The sequence below is a fragment of the Arachis ipaensis genome, chromosome B6, assembly GCF_059453495.1.
Source record: "Arachis ipaensis isolate K30076 ecotype BB chromosome B6, ASM5945349v1, whole genome shotgun sequence".
NCBI classification, from domain to species: Eukaryota; Viridiplantae; Streptophyta; class Magnoliopsida; order Fabales; family Fabaceae; genus Arachis; species Arachis ipaensis.
The window spans coordinates 152284189-152304038 of record NC_142441.1 but is presented as its reverse complement, the minus strand read 5'-3'; the positions used below and the strand labels follow the sequence as shown (position 1 = coordinate 152304038).

The following is a 19850-nucleotide window of genomic DNA, read 5'->3' as shown; positions in this document are numbered from 1 at the left end:
TCATGCTTATTCATTGTTTCTCAATCAATTTCTCCAACTTAATGCACAATTGATATCAAAGCCTAAGCTTACTTCACAGTTCAAATGCTTCAATTAATGACTAACAAAGATAATTGATCGGCAAAAAAGTGCAAAATGTAAGGGGATAACAACAAAAACAACAAAACCTTGTCCCGCTAGTTGAGGTCAACTACATGGTCAAAACAATGCCATTAAGCCCTGTCATGAATCACATTTGAACTCAGCCCAAATTTCTTCTTATCAACTCATCAAAATCTTCTTAGGTTTCCCTCTCCCCCTAGCCACTATGCCATCACTATCTCAGCTACACTATGCTCATTGGGGGTAACAAGCAATAAAAAATTGAAAAATCTCAAACGACATTTCTCTTGAATATCACAAACCATAAATCAATAACATAGCTACTATTGCTCCAAATCTCCAATGTAAAAGTCATCAATCATGTCAAACACTCGAGTTGCATGCTGTGGCCTGTCATTGAAGGGTGATGAGAGAAGATATTTTAGAAAGAATAAATGTTTATTGCCTTCACTGCCAAAACAAGTATTTTGACCAAATACAAAAAGAGAAAGAATCAAGCAGGAGATAAGCATGACGAAAAAGTATTCACCCATGATGGCCTACTTTTAAACCATATGATTTATGTATGTCATAACTTGGATGTAGAACTATAACTAATAGTACTATGTATGTGCCATAACAATATACATTCACATCCTAGGGCCAAAACCAAAATTCTTTGCTAGAAAATACAAATAATGGTGGCCTATAAAATTTTCTAAGCTTATTTAATTATAGGTTATAACCATATTGATAGGTATAAGGCATGTCAAAGATAAAATTTGGATGTACATATCTGGGATGAAGAGGAAGGGAGCTAAACTTGAATCTGATAGACTATCTGAGGGTGTATCATGAAGCTAAAAAGGTGCTCGGCTCCTGTTTTTTATCCACAATTATTGTTGTAGTCATCATGTATGCAACTATTGACTAACATTATTATTGTTGTTATCATGTGAAAAACCAGCATAATACCTATGGCTACTTTGTCAGAAAACTCCTTCAGCTTCAATAAATATATCAATATAGTATTCTTAAATAATAAGATGGCATGATGAATCCACAATTTTAAGTGGACACGATCTTTACATATGCATAATAAGAATCTAACTCTTCATAAATATTAAAAGCATTTTTGGGTAGATATTTTATGCTCTTCACGTTTCTCTAAGCAACAAACCTATAAGTATAATAAGAAAAGGTCTAACTAGTATATACAAAGAAGGAAACAAGAAAAATATTATAGGGAAAATTTAGAAAAAACTCGGTAAGAAACCAAATATATATAAATATATAACAATGTAAATGTATGTAATAGAATAAGCACATACCCAAAAAACCCTTCAGTTGAATCATCTCCAGCATGTGCTAGAATGGCATCACCACCTGGATGTTCCTCTACATAAGAGGTAACATCATATACCTAGAGTATTGAAACCCCAAATTCATACTATTAGGAAACAATGTATCCTTTAAATGGGACAGAATGGAAATAAAAGACTAGAAGTGGGAAAGAAAACTATTAGAGTTTAAACTTTGAACCGAGTCATAAATGAAAGTATAAAGCAACAAAAAAATAACATACCTTGTTCTTGATAATTATCCAACAATCTGTTCTCTTGTTATGCGTTGAGACTTCAGATTTAGTGTACGACTTTGATGCCTGGATACAACAGAGTATACAAAATGCTCTAAAAAGTAGATAAAAATAAATAAAGCGTGTTTAAAGAACTCACAAAATTGTGATTGAAACACACTCGCTTCCCCCGTAAAATTTACCTTTGGGGAAAAGTAAATCAACTTATTTTTGTTTAAAAGTAATTTTAACCCTTTCAGTTTGCAACATGTGTTCAACATTCATGCTCATTCAAACTATTTCACTGTTGCCAGTGTAATTAAGCTTATGGAAAGACTATTTTAATCTTATCATACCAAGTTCTGCTCACACTATAACATACAAAAATGATAGTTCTCCTTTGGAGATCAAAGTGGGACCTATATTTCAGTAGGTGAAGCATAGGATCAAAAATTACAGTTCCACTCCATAATCCTGGTTAAGAAGAACCTCACCCAAAAGTTCAAGTTCCACAATTCATAATTTTCCTCAATTTCAAACTTGCAAAAAAAATAAATAAATAAATAAATAAATACAAAATAAAGAATTAACTAAAGAAAGAAATGGTTAAACACTAATTTTTATTCATACAATCGTACGGCGATAAAGTGGGATTTAGCTATTACATTATGCCTCTTCTGCAAAACCCTTCAAATGACAGAAAATCTTAAACAAGCTTAGCTTATTAATAATTGCATAAAAAATTGAAGCCAAGACATTTAGCACATTCAATTGGTTTCACCTGGATCCATAACGTTCTTAGTTAATAAACCCAGAGGCTTATGTTCTTCATAGGAAAGAAAATTAATAACAAAATGACAGTGACCACAAAGTCACTAACAACATTAAACTAATTAAGGGTTCTACTTCTATGTAATAACAGAATCCACAGCAATAAAGCACTTCACTAATTCACTTAGCTACAAATATGTACCTTATGATTGTTTAAGCTAGGCTGAGCTGATTTTCCTTTACTCCCTGGTAAGTATGCAAAAGAAATCAGATACTCGCATACCATAATAAAGCATATTAACCAAATTTCATATATATAAAGGCGAAAAGAGAGTAACCAGATTTGGGATGTCGCGGGGACAAAAGAAGAAAAATGAGGAAGACGCTGACAAGCAATGCAAGTGGAACCAGCAACTCCATTTTTGTGAAATTAATAGAATTTGGTGCCTAATTGCAATCTGGAACAGCCAAAATAGCAAAACACAGAGAATAAGAAAAGGGAATCAACTTTTAATTAGCCAATATTAGGTAACTTTTTTTTATTTGTAAATTATTTTTTAAACCCTCATTTTTTGGAGGGTGTAGACTTTAGAGTTTAGGATTAGAATTAAGATAGGGTTTAAGATTTAAGATTTAGAAATTAGGATAAAAGGATAATTTCAAAAAATTGGCTGATATTAGCTGAATGCCTGAATCCTAGCTGAACTCATCCTTTTTATTGACAATTCTGAATTCTGATTAAGGACCAAATTTAGTAAAACAGCTGATCAAAGGAAAGCAAGTAATTTCAAAGAAAATAACCTGTAAAGATGTAGCAAATGCTTTTACACAGCGCAAGTATCACAAGTTGTTAGGCATTTGTGTGCGTCAAGATTCAAAAAAGGAACAAAATATAAATCGAGAACTGCAAACAATTACATGCAAGGCACTTATTACATTGTGTTTAATGAAGATGGATTAGTGAACCTAACTGGCAAGCAAAACAGAAGCAAACTAAGGCCTATCTCCTTCCATTTGTCTTTAATTAAATTCAAATGACAAGCAAATTAATGCTCCAGAATGTTAATTACTTTATTTTTTCACAAAGTAACAAGGTTTAATCATACACAAGCAAATTAAGGCTATAGAGGAGCTCCTGTTGAATTTAACCAAGCTTAATCACACACGTCATTTTCATCTCAAAACCAGAACTAATCTAATAAATTAGAAATTTAAAAATTGAACTAATACATATTCTTAACAGATCAAGTCATCAATATTCAGTAATCAGTTAATCAGAACTCAAGCTATCGAGAGAGGCACACAAAACTAGAAGAGGGAGAACGGTGAAGAGATCTGACCTGCGGCGAGAGAGTAGAGAGGAAGCGACCGAGACTGAGTGAGCAGAGACCACAACAGCGGCGGAGAGGAGCGGAGATCGGCAATGAGGTCACAGATTGCAGCCTCGGTGGAGAGAGATTACATAGCAACAGCGACGGTGGAGAGAGAAGACTGAGAGACTAGGGGTAGTGGAGTAGTGGGTGGTAATGGTAGAAGATAAAATTGATATTATAATTAAAATTAATTATCTAAAATTTAAGAGGTTAATTTAAAATAATTTGGTTATTTTAATAATAAATTATTTAAAAAATATGATGCATTAGGCATTTATAAATTATAACTTTTGGAAAAGTATGGATAATGGAGATTTAAGGAGGATTAGAGATATCACCATTAGTGTTATCTTTTTTTATTAGTGTAAGCTTCTAGGATGAGCGGTATTATGACATGGTATTAGAACACTCTTATCATGAGACATCTCATATAGCTCATTATACACATTATACAAATAAGCCATTGTACACATTAGTTATGTTTCTAACTTTTTATATTATACTATTGAGGTGTAGTATTTTTTTTTTCTTTCTTGAAATAGTTTCCACAAAAGTGTTTTTTAATAAAATTTTTGTTTTCAATTTAACGTTTATTAACTCAAACTATGAGTAAAAATAACTTATAATTTAAGAACCATTAAATTCAAAGACTTTGTATTTGCAATCAATTATATTAAAATTAGTATTTACGGTGTAGTAATTAAGTATTTGAAAAATTAATTATAATTAATTAATTTAAAAATTATTAAGTTGATGATTTTACAATAGAATTGTGTAAGACTAAAATTTGTCGCCATCTTTTCTGGTACTGACACCACTGCAGTCTCTTACTGACACTGCCTCTACCTCCGTCGGTTAGTCCGACACGCTTCGCCCACAGCCGCTGTTTTCACGCCACTCTCCCGATACTCAACCAGATGGTTCCTTGTAGATAACCATTTCCGACACCTCCTCTTTCCTCTCTTTCCATCCGATCTCTCTCCTTCTTGGATATACCATAACCCTTCTCTCACTTTCTGCCTTCAAAGTTTAGTGGTAAGCATCGATGGCGGCACCACCAGCTAATGCTCGTGCAGATTACGATTACGTAATCAAGCTCCTTCTTATTGGCGACAGCGGTGTGGAAAAAAGTTGTCTGCTTTTGCGATTTTCTGATGATTCTTTCACAGCCAGTTTGACAATATCAAATTAAACACTCAATTGTCTGTTTAAACTTTTTTTTTGTTTCTTCAATTTTATAGTTACATCAAATCATAAGACTCATGTGTCAAATTATATATTTTTCTTTTTTTAATAAAAATTAAATTGTTGGATGCTCATAGTTACTTTTTCTGTTTATTTATCTCCTTCTTCTTCTATTTTAATTGTCAATTTAGGATGATCATTTTAGTAGGTATGCGGATGGTTATTTTAATTTTTATGTAGATGATTATTTTGATTGGATTGGATTTAGTTATATATAATTAAATAGAATCCCGCTAGCAAACTAATGGAATATTTGTACAATGTGTACAATGAGCTATGAGTAAAAAATAAACATCACTCATACTATACAAAATAACCATCCGGGTACTAGGGATAATAAACATATCATGTCATGAAACCACTCATCCCAAAAGTTTAAGCTGATAGAAAAATGTAACACTAATGGTTATATCTCTAATACTAAATCGAACATTCCTAAACCTCTATTATACACATTATACAGATATTCTATTGACTCCTTATATTCCTTCTAAATTTTTTATTTTTTTGTTGACAGTACTTGGTATGATTATATAAATCTATATTCGACTATTATGACTTATATCGTGTATTTAATTTTTTGGTGATATTTAGGCGTATACTATTTATTAATAATTTATTTCTTTTGACAAAAGAAAAGCTCATACAAGTATCAGTTACTCTTTTACTAGCTGAAAAATAAACTACCATGAAACTAACCATTATTGTTTTTTTCTCGTGTTTTTTCATTCTTCAGACTAATGACTAATTTGTTACCGATCTGATCGATTTGTTATTAGCCAATGAATTATTACGAATAAGATAAAATTTAAATTTTTAATACTTATTTAAACAAATTAGTAAATTAATAATTAAATCAACCCAAATTGATGGATGATTGAGGCTGAGGGTTTATGGCTAGCAGACCTAGCTAAAAGCCCATACACATATAATAACCCAAGAAAAAACATTTCATACACATATTTTGAAATACCATCTGAATAATGTGGCAGAAGCATTGCACCAATGACCCATATATTTGCCTCATAATTGCTACATCCCAAGTTTGAATTCCAGCCGTAGCTGGATTGTTATAAAATCTTTAGTGGGTGTGAGTGAGTGAGTGTGTATGAACAAAAAAAAATTACCAACTGAATATGTTTTCAATCCAATAAAACTGAATAATTTCAATAATTCTAACCAGGATCTTAGCAAGTTAGTAACTAATAAGTTCCATCTTCCATGGTATATGTTCAATTTCACATATGAGAAAACCCAATGAGAAATAGAGAGTTTATTGATGAGCCCTGCATATACATTACCAAGTCCTATGGGCCTCATGTGGGCTTAACCCGATTAACAAATTGAAAACTTGAATCTACTCTGGCAAAAGATACGAATCTGTTAGAATGACAAAGATAACATATATTTCAAATTGTTTACCAAAAACAAAAAAACATATATTTCAAATTTCATTAACAGAAAAAGGGCAATATTTGTACATCATAATAATTAGAGGGGCCGAGATCAAAAAAAGAAGGAGGAGGAAAAAAAAATACACATATTGAAATCATAAATAAACATAAAAAGATAAGATAAAATAAAATAAACACTCCTCAATGGCCAACTATTGAATTTTTAATTTAGTGAACGTTTGAAAGACCATTTAGGGGTTAGAATCAATTCCCCTTCGTCTATAATTTTGTTCAATTTAACCATCCTTGGTTTCTCTCAATTAGAACGAATTTTAGACACACTACCAAACAATTATGGAACCAATTAACAACCAGTTAGTGCTTCTAAAAATTCTAATTTTTAAAAGGAAGAACAATAAATAAAAAAATCATCAATCTATATAAAACTTAAAACTTATCCCTACAAAATAATTTAAGACAAAAGAGCTCATTTAGTAATCAAAATATAAAGATCGAGCATCTACAGAAAAAATGATGGTGGTGTGGGGTAGAACCGTGGAAGTGGATAGAGGAAGGTTAGATGGCAATTTGAAAATAGAAGAGGAGGATATTTTTAGTGTTTCCTTTAAAAAGACATGTACAATGAAATAAGTTGGTATATATTGGACAATTAAATCGTGTTTGATATGTGGATAAAAACAAGAGGCAAATTACTTTAAGAAAGGGTAAATTATTTAACCCTTTGCATGATTTTCATCAAACCACTTATCTAAAAAATTTAAACTTATATATATGAATGAATGATTTATATATCTTACTCTTTTAGTGTTTTAAGTTTTATACACATGGATCATCCATAACCATTAACCACCCTTTTTTCTATTCCTACATTCATAACGTGCTTAGCAACATTACATATACCATTACATTAATATGCACTAACATGCTTATTAAATAATAATAAAATTCCGCCAATGTTACACTTGCGGTACATAGCCGGTCCTAAACCCGAATAAAGTAGGAGGGTTGTGTTAGGTCATCGACAACCAACATAAAAACTTAGTCGAATCTTCATGACATGAATTAAAGACGTTATTGCGCTAAAACTAGGTCGTTGTCCGGAAGCAACACGTTGTATGGTTCGAGTACAGTGTCGAGTGAGCAAGAGCCGCTGCATCAATACCCGGATGTAGTGTTAAATGAGAAAGAGTTCCCGCGTTTTCTTGGAATGAACGAGGGTAAATAAGCTAGTTCACAAAGTAAAAGGTAAAGGTCGGAGCGACAGAAGGTTGAGATTTGAGACATGGAACATAAACACTCTAACAGAAAAATCCATGGAAGTGGTGGACACAATGACAAGGAGGAAGATTAACATTGTGTGCTTACAAGAAACAAAATGGGTTGGTGCGAAGGTTAGGGAGTTGGATACTTTCGAATTCAAACTTTAGTATACAGGAAAGGTAAAGAATAGGAATGAGGTTGATATTATTGTGGATAAGCAGGGGAAGAAGGACGTAGTGGATATCAAGAGAATAGAAGATCGGATCATCTCTATCAAACTTGTGGTGGAGGAAGGTGCTTTTCATGTGATTAGCACCTATGCTTCGCAAGTGGGTTCGGACGAACAACACAAGATAAGGTTTTGGGACAATCTAGAGAGTTTGGTCCAAGACATATCTTTGGGAGATAAGATTTTCTTAGGAGGAGATTTAAATAGCTACGTTGAAAGAGAAGTAACTGGGTATGGAAGTATTCACGGAGGTCGTGGTTTCAGAATGATCAATGCCGAGGGTAAAACTATTTTGGACTTTTTCTCAATTTTTGACCTTCTCATCGCAAATACATGTTTTAAAAAGAGATACGAACATCTTATAACCTATAAGAGTGACATGACAAGCTCTCAAATCAACTTCTTGTTGAGGAGAGTCGATCAAAAATTTTGCATTAATTGTAAAATTATCCCGGGAGAGAGTTTAACAATACAACATAGGATGGTCGTCATGAATTTTCGCATTGAGCAAGAGTTGAGAAAAAGACATCATACGAAGAACCCAAGGACGAGGTGGTGGCGAATGAAAGGTGAGAAACAAAGAAGTTTTCTAAGATGGGTAGGAGAAGAGATAAAGTGAGATGGAAATGGAAGCGCAAAAGAGATGTGGAGGGAGATGGCAGAAGTTATTAAAAGAACAGCAAAAGAAAGTTATGGTGAATCTAAAGAGATAGGACCAAGAGACAAAAAGTCCTGGTAGTGGAATGCGAGTGTACAAGAAAAGATAAAGATAAAACGGGAGTGCTTTAAAGAGTGATTTTTATGCCGCAATGCAGATAATTAGGAAAAATATAAGGCGGCTAAAAAAGAAACAAAAGTGGCTGTAAGTGAAGCAAAAACAAGAACATATGAGAGTCTCTACCAGTCTTTGGACACGAAAGAAGGAAAAAATGTATATATAGAATCGCAAAGAGCCGTGAAAGAAGAACGAAAGATTTGGATCAGGTTAAGTGCATAAAGGATAAGGATGGAGAGGTGCTGGCTCAAGAAGGGAAGATTAATGAAAGGTGAAAGAACTACTTCTATGAGTTATTTAATGAATGACATAAGACTCTTCCGAATCTTGGTCGGTTATGCACAAAGAAAGAAGATAAAAAACTTTGACTACTATCGAAGGATTCGAAACTTCGAGATAAAAGAGACTCTAAAGCAGATGAAAAATGGCAAGGCGATAAGACCTGATAATATCCCGATTGAGATTTGGAAGGGTCTTGGAGAAAAATGCATCAATTGGTTAACCAAGCTTTTTAATGAAATTTTAAGGTCAAAGATGTCTGATGAGTGGAGAAAGAGCACGTTGGTACCTATCTACAAGAATAAGGGGAATATACAAAGTTGCAGAAATTATAGAGAGATCAAGCTCATGAGCCATACCATGAAGTTATGGGAGAGGGTGATAAAACAGAGGTTGAGAAAAGAGACACTAACAGAGAACCAATTTGAATTTATGCCATGCAAATCTACCACCGAAGCGATATACCTGTTAAGAATGATGATTGAGAGGTATCGTAATAATAAAAGTGATCTACATATGGTATTTATTGATTTGGAAAAAGCGTACGATAGGGTGCCAAGGGAGGTCTTATGGAAGGTTTTAGAAAAGAAAAGAGTCATATATATTCGTGCAATTAAAGACATGTATGATGGGATCACAACTAGTGTGAAGACTCAAGGTGGTGTGACAGAAAAATTTCCTATTGATATAGAATTACACCAAGGATCATCCTTAAGTCCATACATTTTCACATTAGTCTTGGAAGTACTCACAGAGCACATCCAAGAGCCTGTGCCATGGTGCATGTTTTTTGCCAATGATATCATCCTTATGGAAAAGTCAAGGGAAGACCTAAATTAGAAGTTGAACTTATGGAGAAAAACTCTAGAAGTGTATGATCTGCGCATAAACCGTAGCAAGACAGAATATATGGAATGTAAGTTCGGTCTGAGAAGGAAAAACCCTAATATAGAGGTGAAGATTGGAGAAAACATCTTACGAAAAGTTAAAAGTTTTAAATATCTTACGTGCATCTAGTAGAGATGAAGATGTTGAAATGGATGAGTGGTCATACACGATTGGATAAAATAAAGAACGAAGATATAAGGGAGAAAGTTAGAGTAGCACCCATTGTGAAAAAGATGGTAGAATCGCGTCTCAGATGGTTTGGGCATGTGAGAAGAAGACCGACAGAATACCACTAAGGAGGGTGGATGAAATGGAAGATAAACAAAGGGTGAAAGGCAGAAGAAGACCTAAGGACCATCCATGAGGTAGACAAACGAGATCTACATATAAACGGTCTTTCTGTAGACATAATACATGACAGAGTTCAATGACGTCGTTTGATTAATGTAGCCGACCCCACCTAGTGAGACAAAGCTTCTAGTGAGATAAGGCTTTGTTGTTGTTGTAAATAATAATAGTAAATCTATGATTAGTTAAAATAGTAAATAATTTATTGTTTTAATATAAGATCTTGTGTCAAGTGTTAGAGATGTTAAAATGTTTTTTATTGATACACATATGAATAAGGGTCTTTGGAAAAAAAAAAAAAAAAAAAAGAGTATACACTAAACCCTTCACAATTCCCATTATCTACAATAGATTCCTAAGTTAAATTTATCTGTCAAAATCCTAAAAATTCTGTTAGACAAAATTAACCCTACAGAAAAACTAGATTCATTACTCTTCTCAACCCATTGTATCAATAATGTCCCACATTTAAGATCATTAAGGGTATCATTGAAAGGGGGGAAAAAATACTACCTAAATATTACAAATAGATAAATACTATGATTTTTGAATCATCTAGAAGTGAAAAATATAACATGTAACTTAAGAAAGGGATAGGAAGATTTGCTATGTAATTAATTGAGCCTAAAGACTAAAAAGGCCTACAAAGGGTGCTGCAATAGAGAGGATTAACACTAAATTACCATTAGAAGACACATAGAAGTTAACACAATCCGAGAATAGCATACAATACACACATCATGAGGAACTAGGTCTCTCCCATAAGACAACTAAGTTCTGACCTGTTTTAAGGTACATTACACTTCCAACAACAAATTACACTAATTCAAGACAACATGAAATATCCACAAAGATGGGATAACAAGAGAGGTTCTATTATATTTGGATGGCCTTTAAGGCCTTTTTCTTACCACTCTTTTTGGCTGATCCTGAAGCTCTCACTTGTGTCAAAGGTTTAATCTCCTCAACAACTCTGAAAATGTTGACATCCAAAATCAATGTGTTGTTCATCAGGCCTCCGGGTTTGAAAACACACACGTCGTACTCTTCCAGGTTGTTGTCCAGGGTAAAGCGTTTCCACCCTCCGCTCAGTCCTCCGGTGTTTCTAGGGTTATGGTAGCTGTATTTTGCAAGCCATTCGCTATGAACCACGCGCAATATAATGTCTTGAGTTCGTGGAGGGATATGTTGCAGTATCCACTTATTCGGGAGCGACTGGTAACCGCAAAAGATAAAACAATTAGTAGCAATAGATAGAGGGTGGAAACTCAGGTGCAGTCGACTTCACATGAAGTAGATAGCTGAGTGCCGTTAGATGAAAATTTAGTCAAATCAGTCAAACCATCTAACAGCTCTCAGCTATCAACTTCACGTGAAGTCGACTGCACCTGAGTTTCCACCTAGATAGAGCAAAAATCAATCGCACCCAGGTCTGATTGGAATCTGTTTTCATTTCATTTTTTCCCCTTTGTTTTTTAGAAATTGTTGGAGAAAAAAAAGTTGAATTCAATGAAAATGATAAATCATATCTTTTGTTTCATATTTCCCTTCACAAAATCTTGAAATTGAAAACCAAAAACATTAAAAAATAAAAAGTGAAAACAGAAAAAAAGAGGCCCAAGTTTCACAAGAAAAGAAGGCTACTCAGGATAGTATATATTAAGACCAAAGTTTAAATAGCCGGTTTAGTATTGGGATAAAATTGAAAGCAAAAACTCATGGCACATTAGAACCTAGACCAAAAACAAATCCTAACAAGGAAAGCTGAGGAGGCAAACTATTACCACGAAGAATCTCTTATAAACATGCGTTGGTCGCATGACAACACAGAGGCTGTCATCGGTACATGCTGCCTTAGCCATCTGAAGGGTACTATTCATCTCTTCTTCAGTGACAGGCCTCCTCTGTGAGACATATAATTCATAATTCCCACCCTCACTTTTACCCGCGGAAACAGGTTCAGGATCTGCATCTGCATCTGCATCTGTTAATATGAGCAACAGTAAGGTATCATATCATAAAACAGCTAAAATATTAATTCAAATTGAAATAAACATTTGCAAAGAACCTAATTCTCAAGAAAGAGAAGCTGTTACTATTCGGATGGTTTAAGTTTCGCCAACGCCACTTAATAGGGTAATGCTTAGACTGATGTCGTATAGTTTTGATATAAAACTCTAGTTAAGTTTCAGACTACAAGTCTACAACATACACTTGAAGCTACTTAACCAGTACTAGGTATGGATATGGGAAAAGGATATGAAAATTTTGCAAAAATTAGGATACTGGTGTACGTACAGAAGGATATAACATAAATAAAAATATGAAATCACAATCCATAATGTAACTACATCATATAATATACAGCATTTTTCTAAGATTCAAGCAAATTATCTAATATACATAATATAAGATACCATATTTGAAGGGAGATTTGCTTCATTTAGAAGTCAACCAAAGTCTAATATTTTAGAAAAACTAGTTTGTGTTTCAAACAAATGCTCAAGTCATCGACTTGATATAGAAAACAAGTGCAGTGCTCAACTACTTGAAGTTGGAATAGCTAACCATTTGAAACTGTGACATTTTGCTTTCTGAAGATATATATCCATAAAATGAAACACAAGGTATTCTGTTCTTATTTGAAGAGTAGAACTTTACCGATTACCACGTTTGCTACTTCCTTATGTGCATTAGATGTTTTTGTCACCCTTACTGGTCTCCGCTTAGTTTGGAAATGGTTAAAAGCTTGAGTCGGCTTCCTAATCCTTTTACCAGTAGTGCGGGTGCGACCTTCTGACATCGTCACTCCGTTAGCATCAACTTCAACACCGGCATCACCATCTACATTAACAACTTGTTTAGGGGTGGAGAATTCAACATCGCCATTAAAATTTCTTTCACTAGGAGGTTCGGTGCGTACAGGCACAGCGTCTGGCACTGGGAAACTGTTAACATGCACAGATTTCTGAGGCGATGCACATTCTACCCCAGCATTAGAGTTCTCAGTGTCTTTTCTCATTGTCAAGCGTCCAACCCCATTTTCTGGATTCCCGTTTCCAACATTTCGAACGAAATAAGCAGCAGCCTTCTCGCAGAAGTTCTTCCCATCGAATATTAGAACATCGAATGTTGATTCACCATTGAACTTAAAGACCAGGAAATCATTCTCTATCAAGGAGTGATCTTTCACAAACTGTTTCCAACCGTGTGTGAAGTACAAGGTATCATCTCTTGTTGTCAACCCTATATTCCACAGGGCACCACCAGGACCTCGAAGGCTCACATTTTCTGGCAGCTTCTTCTTCAAATTACCATAAAATGCTTTGGGAAGTGCCTATAGTCAAAATTTAAATTCCAGCTATGAGAAAAAAGAAGACAAGAAAAAAATATGTTGCTTATTAACATTGGTACAACAGCAACAATTGTGCTTGGATATATGCCGAATTTGCAAAAATCCCCTGAACATGAATGAATGGGAAAGCAACAAAAACTTGATTCAGGCTAACAGGTATTGGAGGGCCAAATCTTGTCACTCCATTCAATGCATGGGAGCGAGATCTTGGTGTAGGCAACATATCTCCAAACACAATCATTTACCACTACATATCTCAAGTATAGCTAGTGATTGAATAACAACCACCAAAATAATTATGCATGAACAACCCACATATTATTTTCTACTTCTCCACTTTATTATTTTCTTTTGCTTTGGTTCCTCCTTCAATTAAAAAGATCCAATCATTGTCACCGTTCACAGTGAGGATCATAGTAAGGGCGGAACCTACAATGTTGATGCATGTTTTTCCTCTACTACAATGCAAGCTCAAAAAAACAGCACTCTTTCAAAGCAAAACAAGGTGTTTTAGCAACTTGGAATTTCAGAGAAGTAAGGGTGTGTTTGTTTCAGTTTATTTAGCTAAAAAACCAAAATAAATAAATAAATAAATACTGAAAATAATCATTTTTCTTTCTTATATTTGGTTAAATTAAAAAAAAAAATATTTTTTCAAACTTTTTCAATTATATAGCAATTTTCTAGTTGTAGAATCACTTTTCGTAGAACCTAAAACAACATTGAATTAAACAAAAATTCTTTCTGCAGAACCCAATCACAAACCCTACATTGCAAATAACATAGTTGAAACAAATTGAAGGGAAAAAGATTAATCAATGGAGCAAAAAGCGTATGCAGACACCGTGCATGAACTAAAATCCCCAAATTCAATTTCCCCCACACCCCAAAATTAAAAATCACTCATTTCCTTACACAGAGTTAAAAGGGTATGTAATTTTCGTTGATTTACAAGAGTGAGGAAGAAGATGCTTACAAGGTGCTGATTATAAGAGCTGGGCATAAACTTTGCGAAATGGAGGAACTGAAAATGGTTCCAATAAATGTCTTCAACCCAAGATCTGTTGTGATGGGAAATCTCTGATCCTTCCATGATCTGGATTCTTCAGCTCAAAGAAGAGGAAAGTTTGAGTTTTGATTGAAGAAATGAAGATGGGTTAACGGGAATTGTTCACAGTTGACAGAGCTGAGAAGCAGAGCTTAGAGGGGCTCAAACCCCAAAAACCAAAAAGGTAGAAACACGTGACACCCTAGCAGAATAGTGTTAGTGTAAAACCCACCAACATAAACACAAGACGTTAAATTAAATGATGATAAGGAATCTAATTCAATTCGAATCGATCGATCAAAGCGGTGTGCGTGTGTATATTGTGTAACGTGTACTCGAAAGTAGAAAAAGGGTTCCCATTTGGAAATGCTAAGGAAATTATAAATATTCACTTTTTTTATAAAATAATAATAATAATAATAATAAACTTGAGATTAGTTAAGATGGTAATTGGTAAGAATATTACACTAAAATAACAAAAAATGATAGATTTATTTTTTAAAATTAACAAAATATTTTCAAACCTTTTAATTTTGATATGAGATAATAGCTCGTGTATAACAAAGTTATTGAAGGGTAGGGTGATTGACGCCGCTGTGATAGGAATGTCGAACAAATCGGATGATCCGATGAAAGGAAAAGTAATTGGACGGTTTGATTATACTAATCAGATGGTACATAAATCGAACTGTCCGATTTGCGTACTTAAAACACGTGGCTTGCATGCAGTGCTCTCAGCGTTGGCACTCCTTAAACTTCGTGGATCTTTCTTCCAACCATCATTTTCATTCACACCCTTCTCAGTTCTCACTATCCGAAGCCCATACCCCCAACTCCACTTCTCTCTTCATTTTTTATTTCATTGTTGGATCAGCAAAGAACAACACCACCAACAAATTCAAAAAAATACCTAGAAGACTAAAAATAAAATAAATTAATCAATCGAAATTTTATATTGTTAATTATCTTGATTATTTAGATTATGTAAGTTTTATTATTAAATATTTTAATTTAATAAAAATAGTAGTGATAGATTTAAGTAGAAATATTATATTAAATAAGTATGTATAATATTATTATTTATTGTTAGAAATATCAGTTAGTATAATAAAATAAATTTAGAAATTTTTTGAATAATTATTGAGCTAAGTTCAAATATTTAATTAAAGATTAATAACTTGTTATCGTGTGTTATTAGTTAGATATTTAATTAATATATTTTTTATTGTATTGTACTGGAAATAAAATTTTTAAAATTTTATGAATATAATAATTAATTATTCTTAGGTAGTAGTAATTACTAATTACGGTATATTATTATTATAGTTGCATGAAACTGATGTCGAATAAAGAATAATAATAATAATTGATGGTAGTGTAATTTAAGTAATGAATTATGTTAGTAACACTAAATTTAAAATTTGAATTTAATAAATTATTTATAATTATTATTAAATTTGGTGATATATATATATATTTTAGAGGTTTCGGTGATATATAAATTTGGTGTTAAAAAAATATATATGAATTTAATAAATAATTTATAATTATTAAAATTATTCTGGTTTTATAAATAAATAAATAGATTTTAGAAGGTAAAAAATATATATTTTTAATGTATCTAATAATAATTACTAGATTTATATTTTAGATTTATTTAATTTTTATTAATTATTGTTAGAAGCTAATAAATATGAATGTTAAATTTTTGTAAAATAGATTTAGTATGTTTCAAATAGTTAATAATATAATTATATTAAACTGATTATGTATAATAAAAATGTGATATTGTTAAGTTTTATTTATTAACTAATTATACTTATCTTTGTTTAATGTGATATGTGACTACGTTTTGTAAGATTTACGAATGTTGACATGTGACCACTTAATGTTGTTGGATTCGTACAACTAAATTGTTGAAGAGCATTTACAGAAAACTAATTTTTATCACGTTTTTTAGATTGGAGTCATCAAATGTCAGTTACCACTTATTAATGCTCTAATCGAGTGATGGCGGCCTAAAACTCACACATTTCATTTTTCAGTTGGTGAGCCCTGTGACATTAGAGGACGTGGCGATAATTCTTGGTCTTCCGACAAATAGTCTTCTAGTTACAGGACCGACCCTGAGTAGTTATGAGGTCTTAGAGGCCGAATACTTGCACCAGTTTAGTGTTGCACCTAGGAAGCTAGATTGTAGAGGAAGTTTTATAAAGTTGACGTGGTTTCGGAGATTAAAAGATCGTTTAGTCTTAACTAATGATATTCACATTCAGAGGTATGTAAAGTGCCACATAATGTTATTATTTGGGACCATTTTGTTTGGAGACAAGTTTGGAGCAGTGGTTCACTGGAAGTTTTTTGCCGTTGCTCCGGAACTTCTCTAGGATCATACAATTTAGTTGGGAATCGGCATGTCTGGCACACCTGTATAGAGCATTGTGTAGGGCATCTCGTGTCGACTGCAAGGAGATCGATGGTCCACTGACATTTTTGCTTACCTGAGCTTGGATCCGTATACCATTTCTTACGCCAATTTCCGGCAATCCCCAGCTCTTTCCGATTGCAAACAGGTAAAATTAATTACTATCTGCTTTGAAAAAGTGCAGCACATTATATTTTAATTTTTACGATAAAAATTAATTAAGAGATTGTCTGATGTCTGGTGGCATAACTGGGAGCGTGCTGATCGGCCTTATAGATTTCATTCTCTTGCTTACTTTAGGAGATCGTTGGATGATCTACAAAAAAGACAAGTATGTTGTAATAAATAAGTATTTATTTTTGTTTAACTGTACTATTATTTTGTGTGTTAATTCTCTTTTTACTTTCAATATGTCCAGTTTGTTTGAGAAGTTTATGGTGTTTGATCGCATTGAAACAGACGTGATTCTCGTTGATATCCGTCAACATTCGATTATTTGGAGTGCTACGGTGTCACTATCTTTCGAATGCGTTGAGTGGCATGCATCCAATAGATTGATGAGACAGTTTGGTTTGTCCCAAGGTGTTCCTCATTAGGAGCGGGATTTAGGTAAAGCACACGACAAAATACTGATTGGTCCTAAGAATCAAGATTAGTCCGTTATCCACTTTTTTTGGGTGATGCAATGGACAAATCGGTATAGTCATATTCTTATTGTGCCCCTAGTGCATCTTTTAGATATTTACATGTATTGATATCGAAGTACATATGGAGCCCACTTGTATTTATCAGACCTCGTATTTTAGCTACATTTTAGCTAAATAAATAACTATTAAATCATAAAACCTATGTATAAATCATAAATTATAATTCAATATATGTTGTTATCCAAATAAGAATATAAATAAGTAATCAAATGCTATTTACTAAATTAAAAAATATACATAAACAATTACTAAATATACATCAACAGGTAATTATTCTATTTTTTAACTAAATAAATAAGTTATCCATTGTTATTTAATAAATTAAATTCCACATATCACATATGTTGGTCCTGTACCCTAATCGATCTACAATATTAATCTATCATACAAACGTGCAAATTACATACCTGTATTTATATATTGAGAAAATTCCAGTGCATGTATGACATCTAAATCCAACGAGCGTATGAAAGTAGACTCCTCAAATGGATGTTGGTTTGTTAGTGCATTTGTCACATCTGCCACATCTGCTTCTATAGTGTCGTCAGCTTGATTCTCGTCTACACCCGCATCAACGACCTCATAGTTACTTTCAAACTCCTCCTCGCTTTCACTATTATAATCTTCCAATTCAATATTTTGGTCTGCTTCAGATTGCTCAAACTCAATATACAGCTCGATGAATGATACTCCTGACCGAGTTTCAATATATACTGAAAACATTTCTTGCACGCTCGCTTCATCGGTTGCATATTTGGTTTGAAATTGAACGATCCCGCCAAACACAAAAATAGGATATCTGTACAAAATACACGACACTCTCCTAGATATTTGAGAATTCATTTTCTCACAAATCACACCCTTTAGTTATTCAAAGGACAATGTGAATCGAATAACAATATCTAATGGATTCTCACATACAAATTTCACTCCTTCAAATGTTTGTAACAAAATATGTCCATGATAATATATTTTTAACATAACTCTATCATCCATGATAATATACTCACATTGAATACTATCAACTTTGTTTTTTTTTTCTTTGAAACAATGAAAAGGAAGAAAGAGGAAACGAGTTTCAGAAGCTGAATATTTAGAGACGAAGAAGAAGAAGAAATGGAGACTTCGGCTAACTTGTGTATATATAACCAAACAAATTGGATGGTCTGTCCGCCTTTTTACCGTTTGAAATTTTGAAACAACTCAAATCGGACTGTCCAATTAGCGTTCTAACAAAATTAACAAAAATTTTATATGCATGAAATCGGCGGGTCCAATTTCTTTATGTAAATTGTTGATCGTTGATTGCTCCTCACAAATTGGACCGTTCGATATGTGTTCCTCTCTCTCCCTTCAAAGAAATCGGAGGGTCCGATTTTTTTACTGTCAGCTAAAAAAATTAGCGCCGTCAAAACTATGTATTACCCCCTAACTTCCATAACCCAGCATAACACACATCATTTTTATATAAAAAAAAATTAGCCAATATTTTCTTATACATTATATGGTAAAAGGTATTTTGAGAGAAAAAATTGGATACTAATTTCTTTTCATATCTCCAATATATAGCAAAAGATTTTTTTTTTGTGGAATTTTTTTTATTTTTTGTTATTACTTATTAGTATATCTCTGTTTTAAAAAAAATGGAAAAAATTAAAAGTTATAACATGGAGTGAAATAGAAAATATAGTTTTAGGGTTTGTTAGTTTGTATTTTTATTTTTAATATTTTGTATGAAAAATAAGAAAAAATAACAAAAAATACTGTTTTAAAATTTTTTATTATCTTTCTTCCTCAAAATTTTATAAAAAGTATTGGAAATAAAAATAGAAAATAAAACTCAAATTACACAATTACTTTTCTTTAATCCTGCTATCTTTTTTACAAAATATGTAAAAATAAAAAAATTAAAAAGTATATACAAAAAATAAAATGTAAGGGAGACTTGCCTTATTTTGTTGGTATGTAATGGGGGCAAAAATTAACAAACATAAAATCTAAGCATAATTACGTATATTAATCTAAAACATGTCATTTAATATATGAAAATAATAACTAATACAATATGATTTAAA

At 32.8% G+C, this 19850-nt stretch overlaps 2 protein-coding genes across 2 annotated transcripts; both read right to left on the bottom strand.

Annotated features, from left to right (window-relative positions):
• Positions 1–71: 71 nt before the first annotated feature.
• Positions 72–3952, bottom strand: CB5LP (cytochrome B5-like protein). The gene is made up of 6 exons (XM_016307677.3): positions 3769–3952; positions 2767–2886; positions 2631–2674; positions 1667–1744; positions 1413–1504; positions 72–492 (listed from the first exon to the last, which is right to left on the bottom strand). Exons 2-6 carry the CDS (start codon positions 2846–2848, stop codon positions 426–428), a joined length of 363 nt encoding a protein of 120 aa, XP_016163163.1. The 5' UTR covers positions 2849–2886; positions 3769–3952; the 3' UTR covers positions 72–425.
• Positions 3953–10901: 6949 nt separating this feature from the next.
• Positions 10902–15014, bottom strand: LOC107605710 (AP2/B3-like transcriptional factor family protein). The gene is made up of 4 exons (XM_016307674.3): positions 14572–15014; positions 12902–13577; positions 12025–12224; positions 10902–11455 (listed from the first exon to the last, which is right to left on the bottom strand). Exons 1-4 carry the CDS (start codon positions 14686–14688, stop codon positions 11117–11119), a joined length of 1332 nt encoding a protein of 443 aa, XP_016163160.1. The 5' UTR covers positions 14689–15014; the 3' UTR covers positions 10902–11116.
• Positions 15015–19850: the final 4836 nt, after the last annotated feature.

What these genes read in the sequence shown, in the direction of transcription:
- CB5LP (XM_016307677.3), bottom strand. Translation starts at nt 2,848, where the DNA reads ATGGAGTTGCTGGTTCCACTTGCATTGCTTGTCAGCGTCTTCCTCATT. An exon ending in CTAGCTTAAACAATCATAAG is followed by an intron (nt 1,745 to 2,630) that starts GTACATATTTGT and finishes TGTTGTATCCAG; the next exon opens with GCATCAAAGTCGTACACTAA. An exon ending in GGATAATTATCAAGAACAAG is followed by an intron (nt 1,505 to 1,666) that starts GTATGTTATTTT and finishes TCAATACTCTAG; the next exon opens with GTATATGATGTTACCTCTTA.
- LOC107605710 (XM_016307674.3), bottom strand. Translation starts at nt 14,688, where the DNA reads ATGGAAGGATCAGAGATTTCCCATCACAACAGATCTTGGGTTGAAGAC. An exon ending in GCTCTTATAATCAGCACCTT is followed by an intron (nt 13,578 to 14,571) that starts GTAAGCATCTTC and finishes TTTTGACTATAG; the next exon opens with GCACTTCCCAAAGCATTTTA. An exon ending in TTTATAAGAGATTCTTCGTG is followed by an intron (nt 11,456 to 12,024) that starts GTAATAGTTTGC and finishes TGCGGTTACCAG; the next exon opens with TCGCTCCCGAATAAGTGGAT.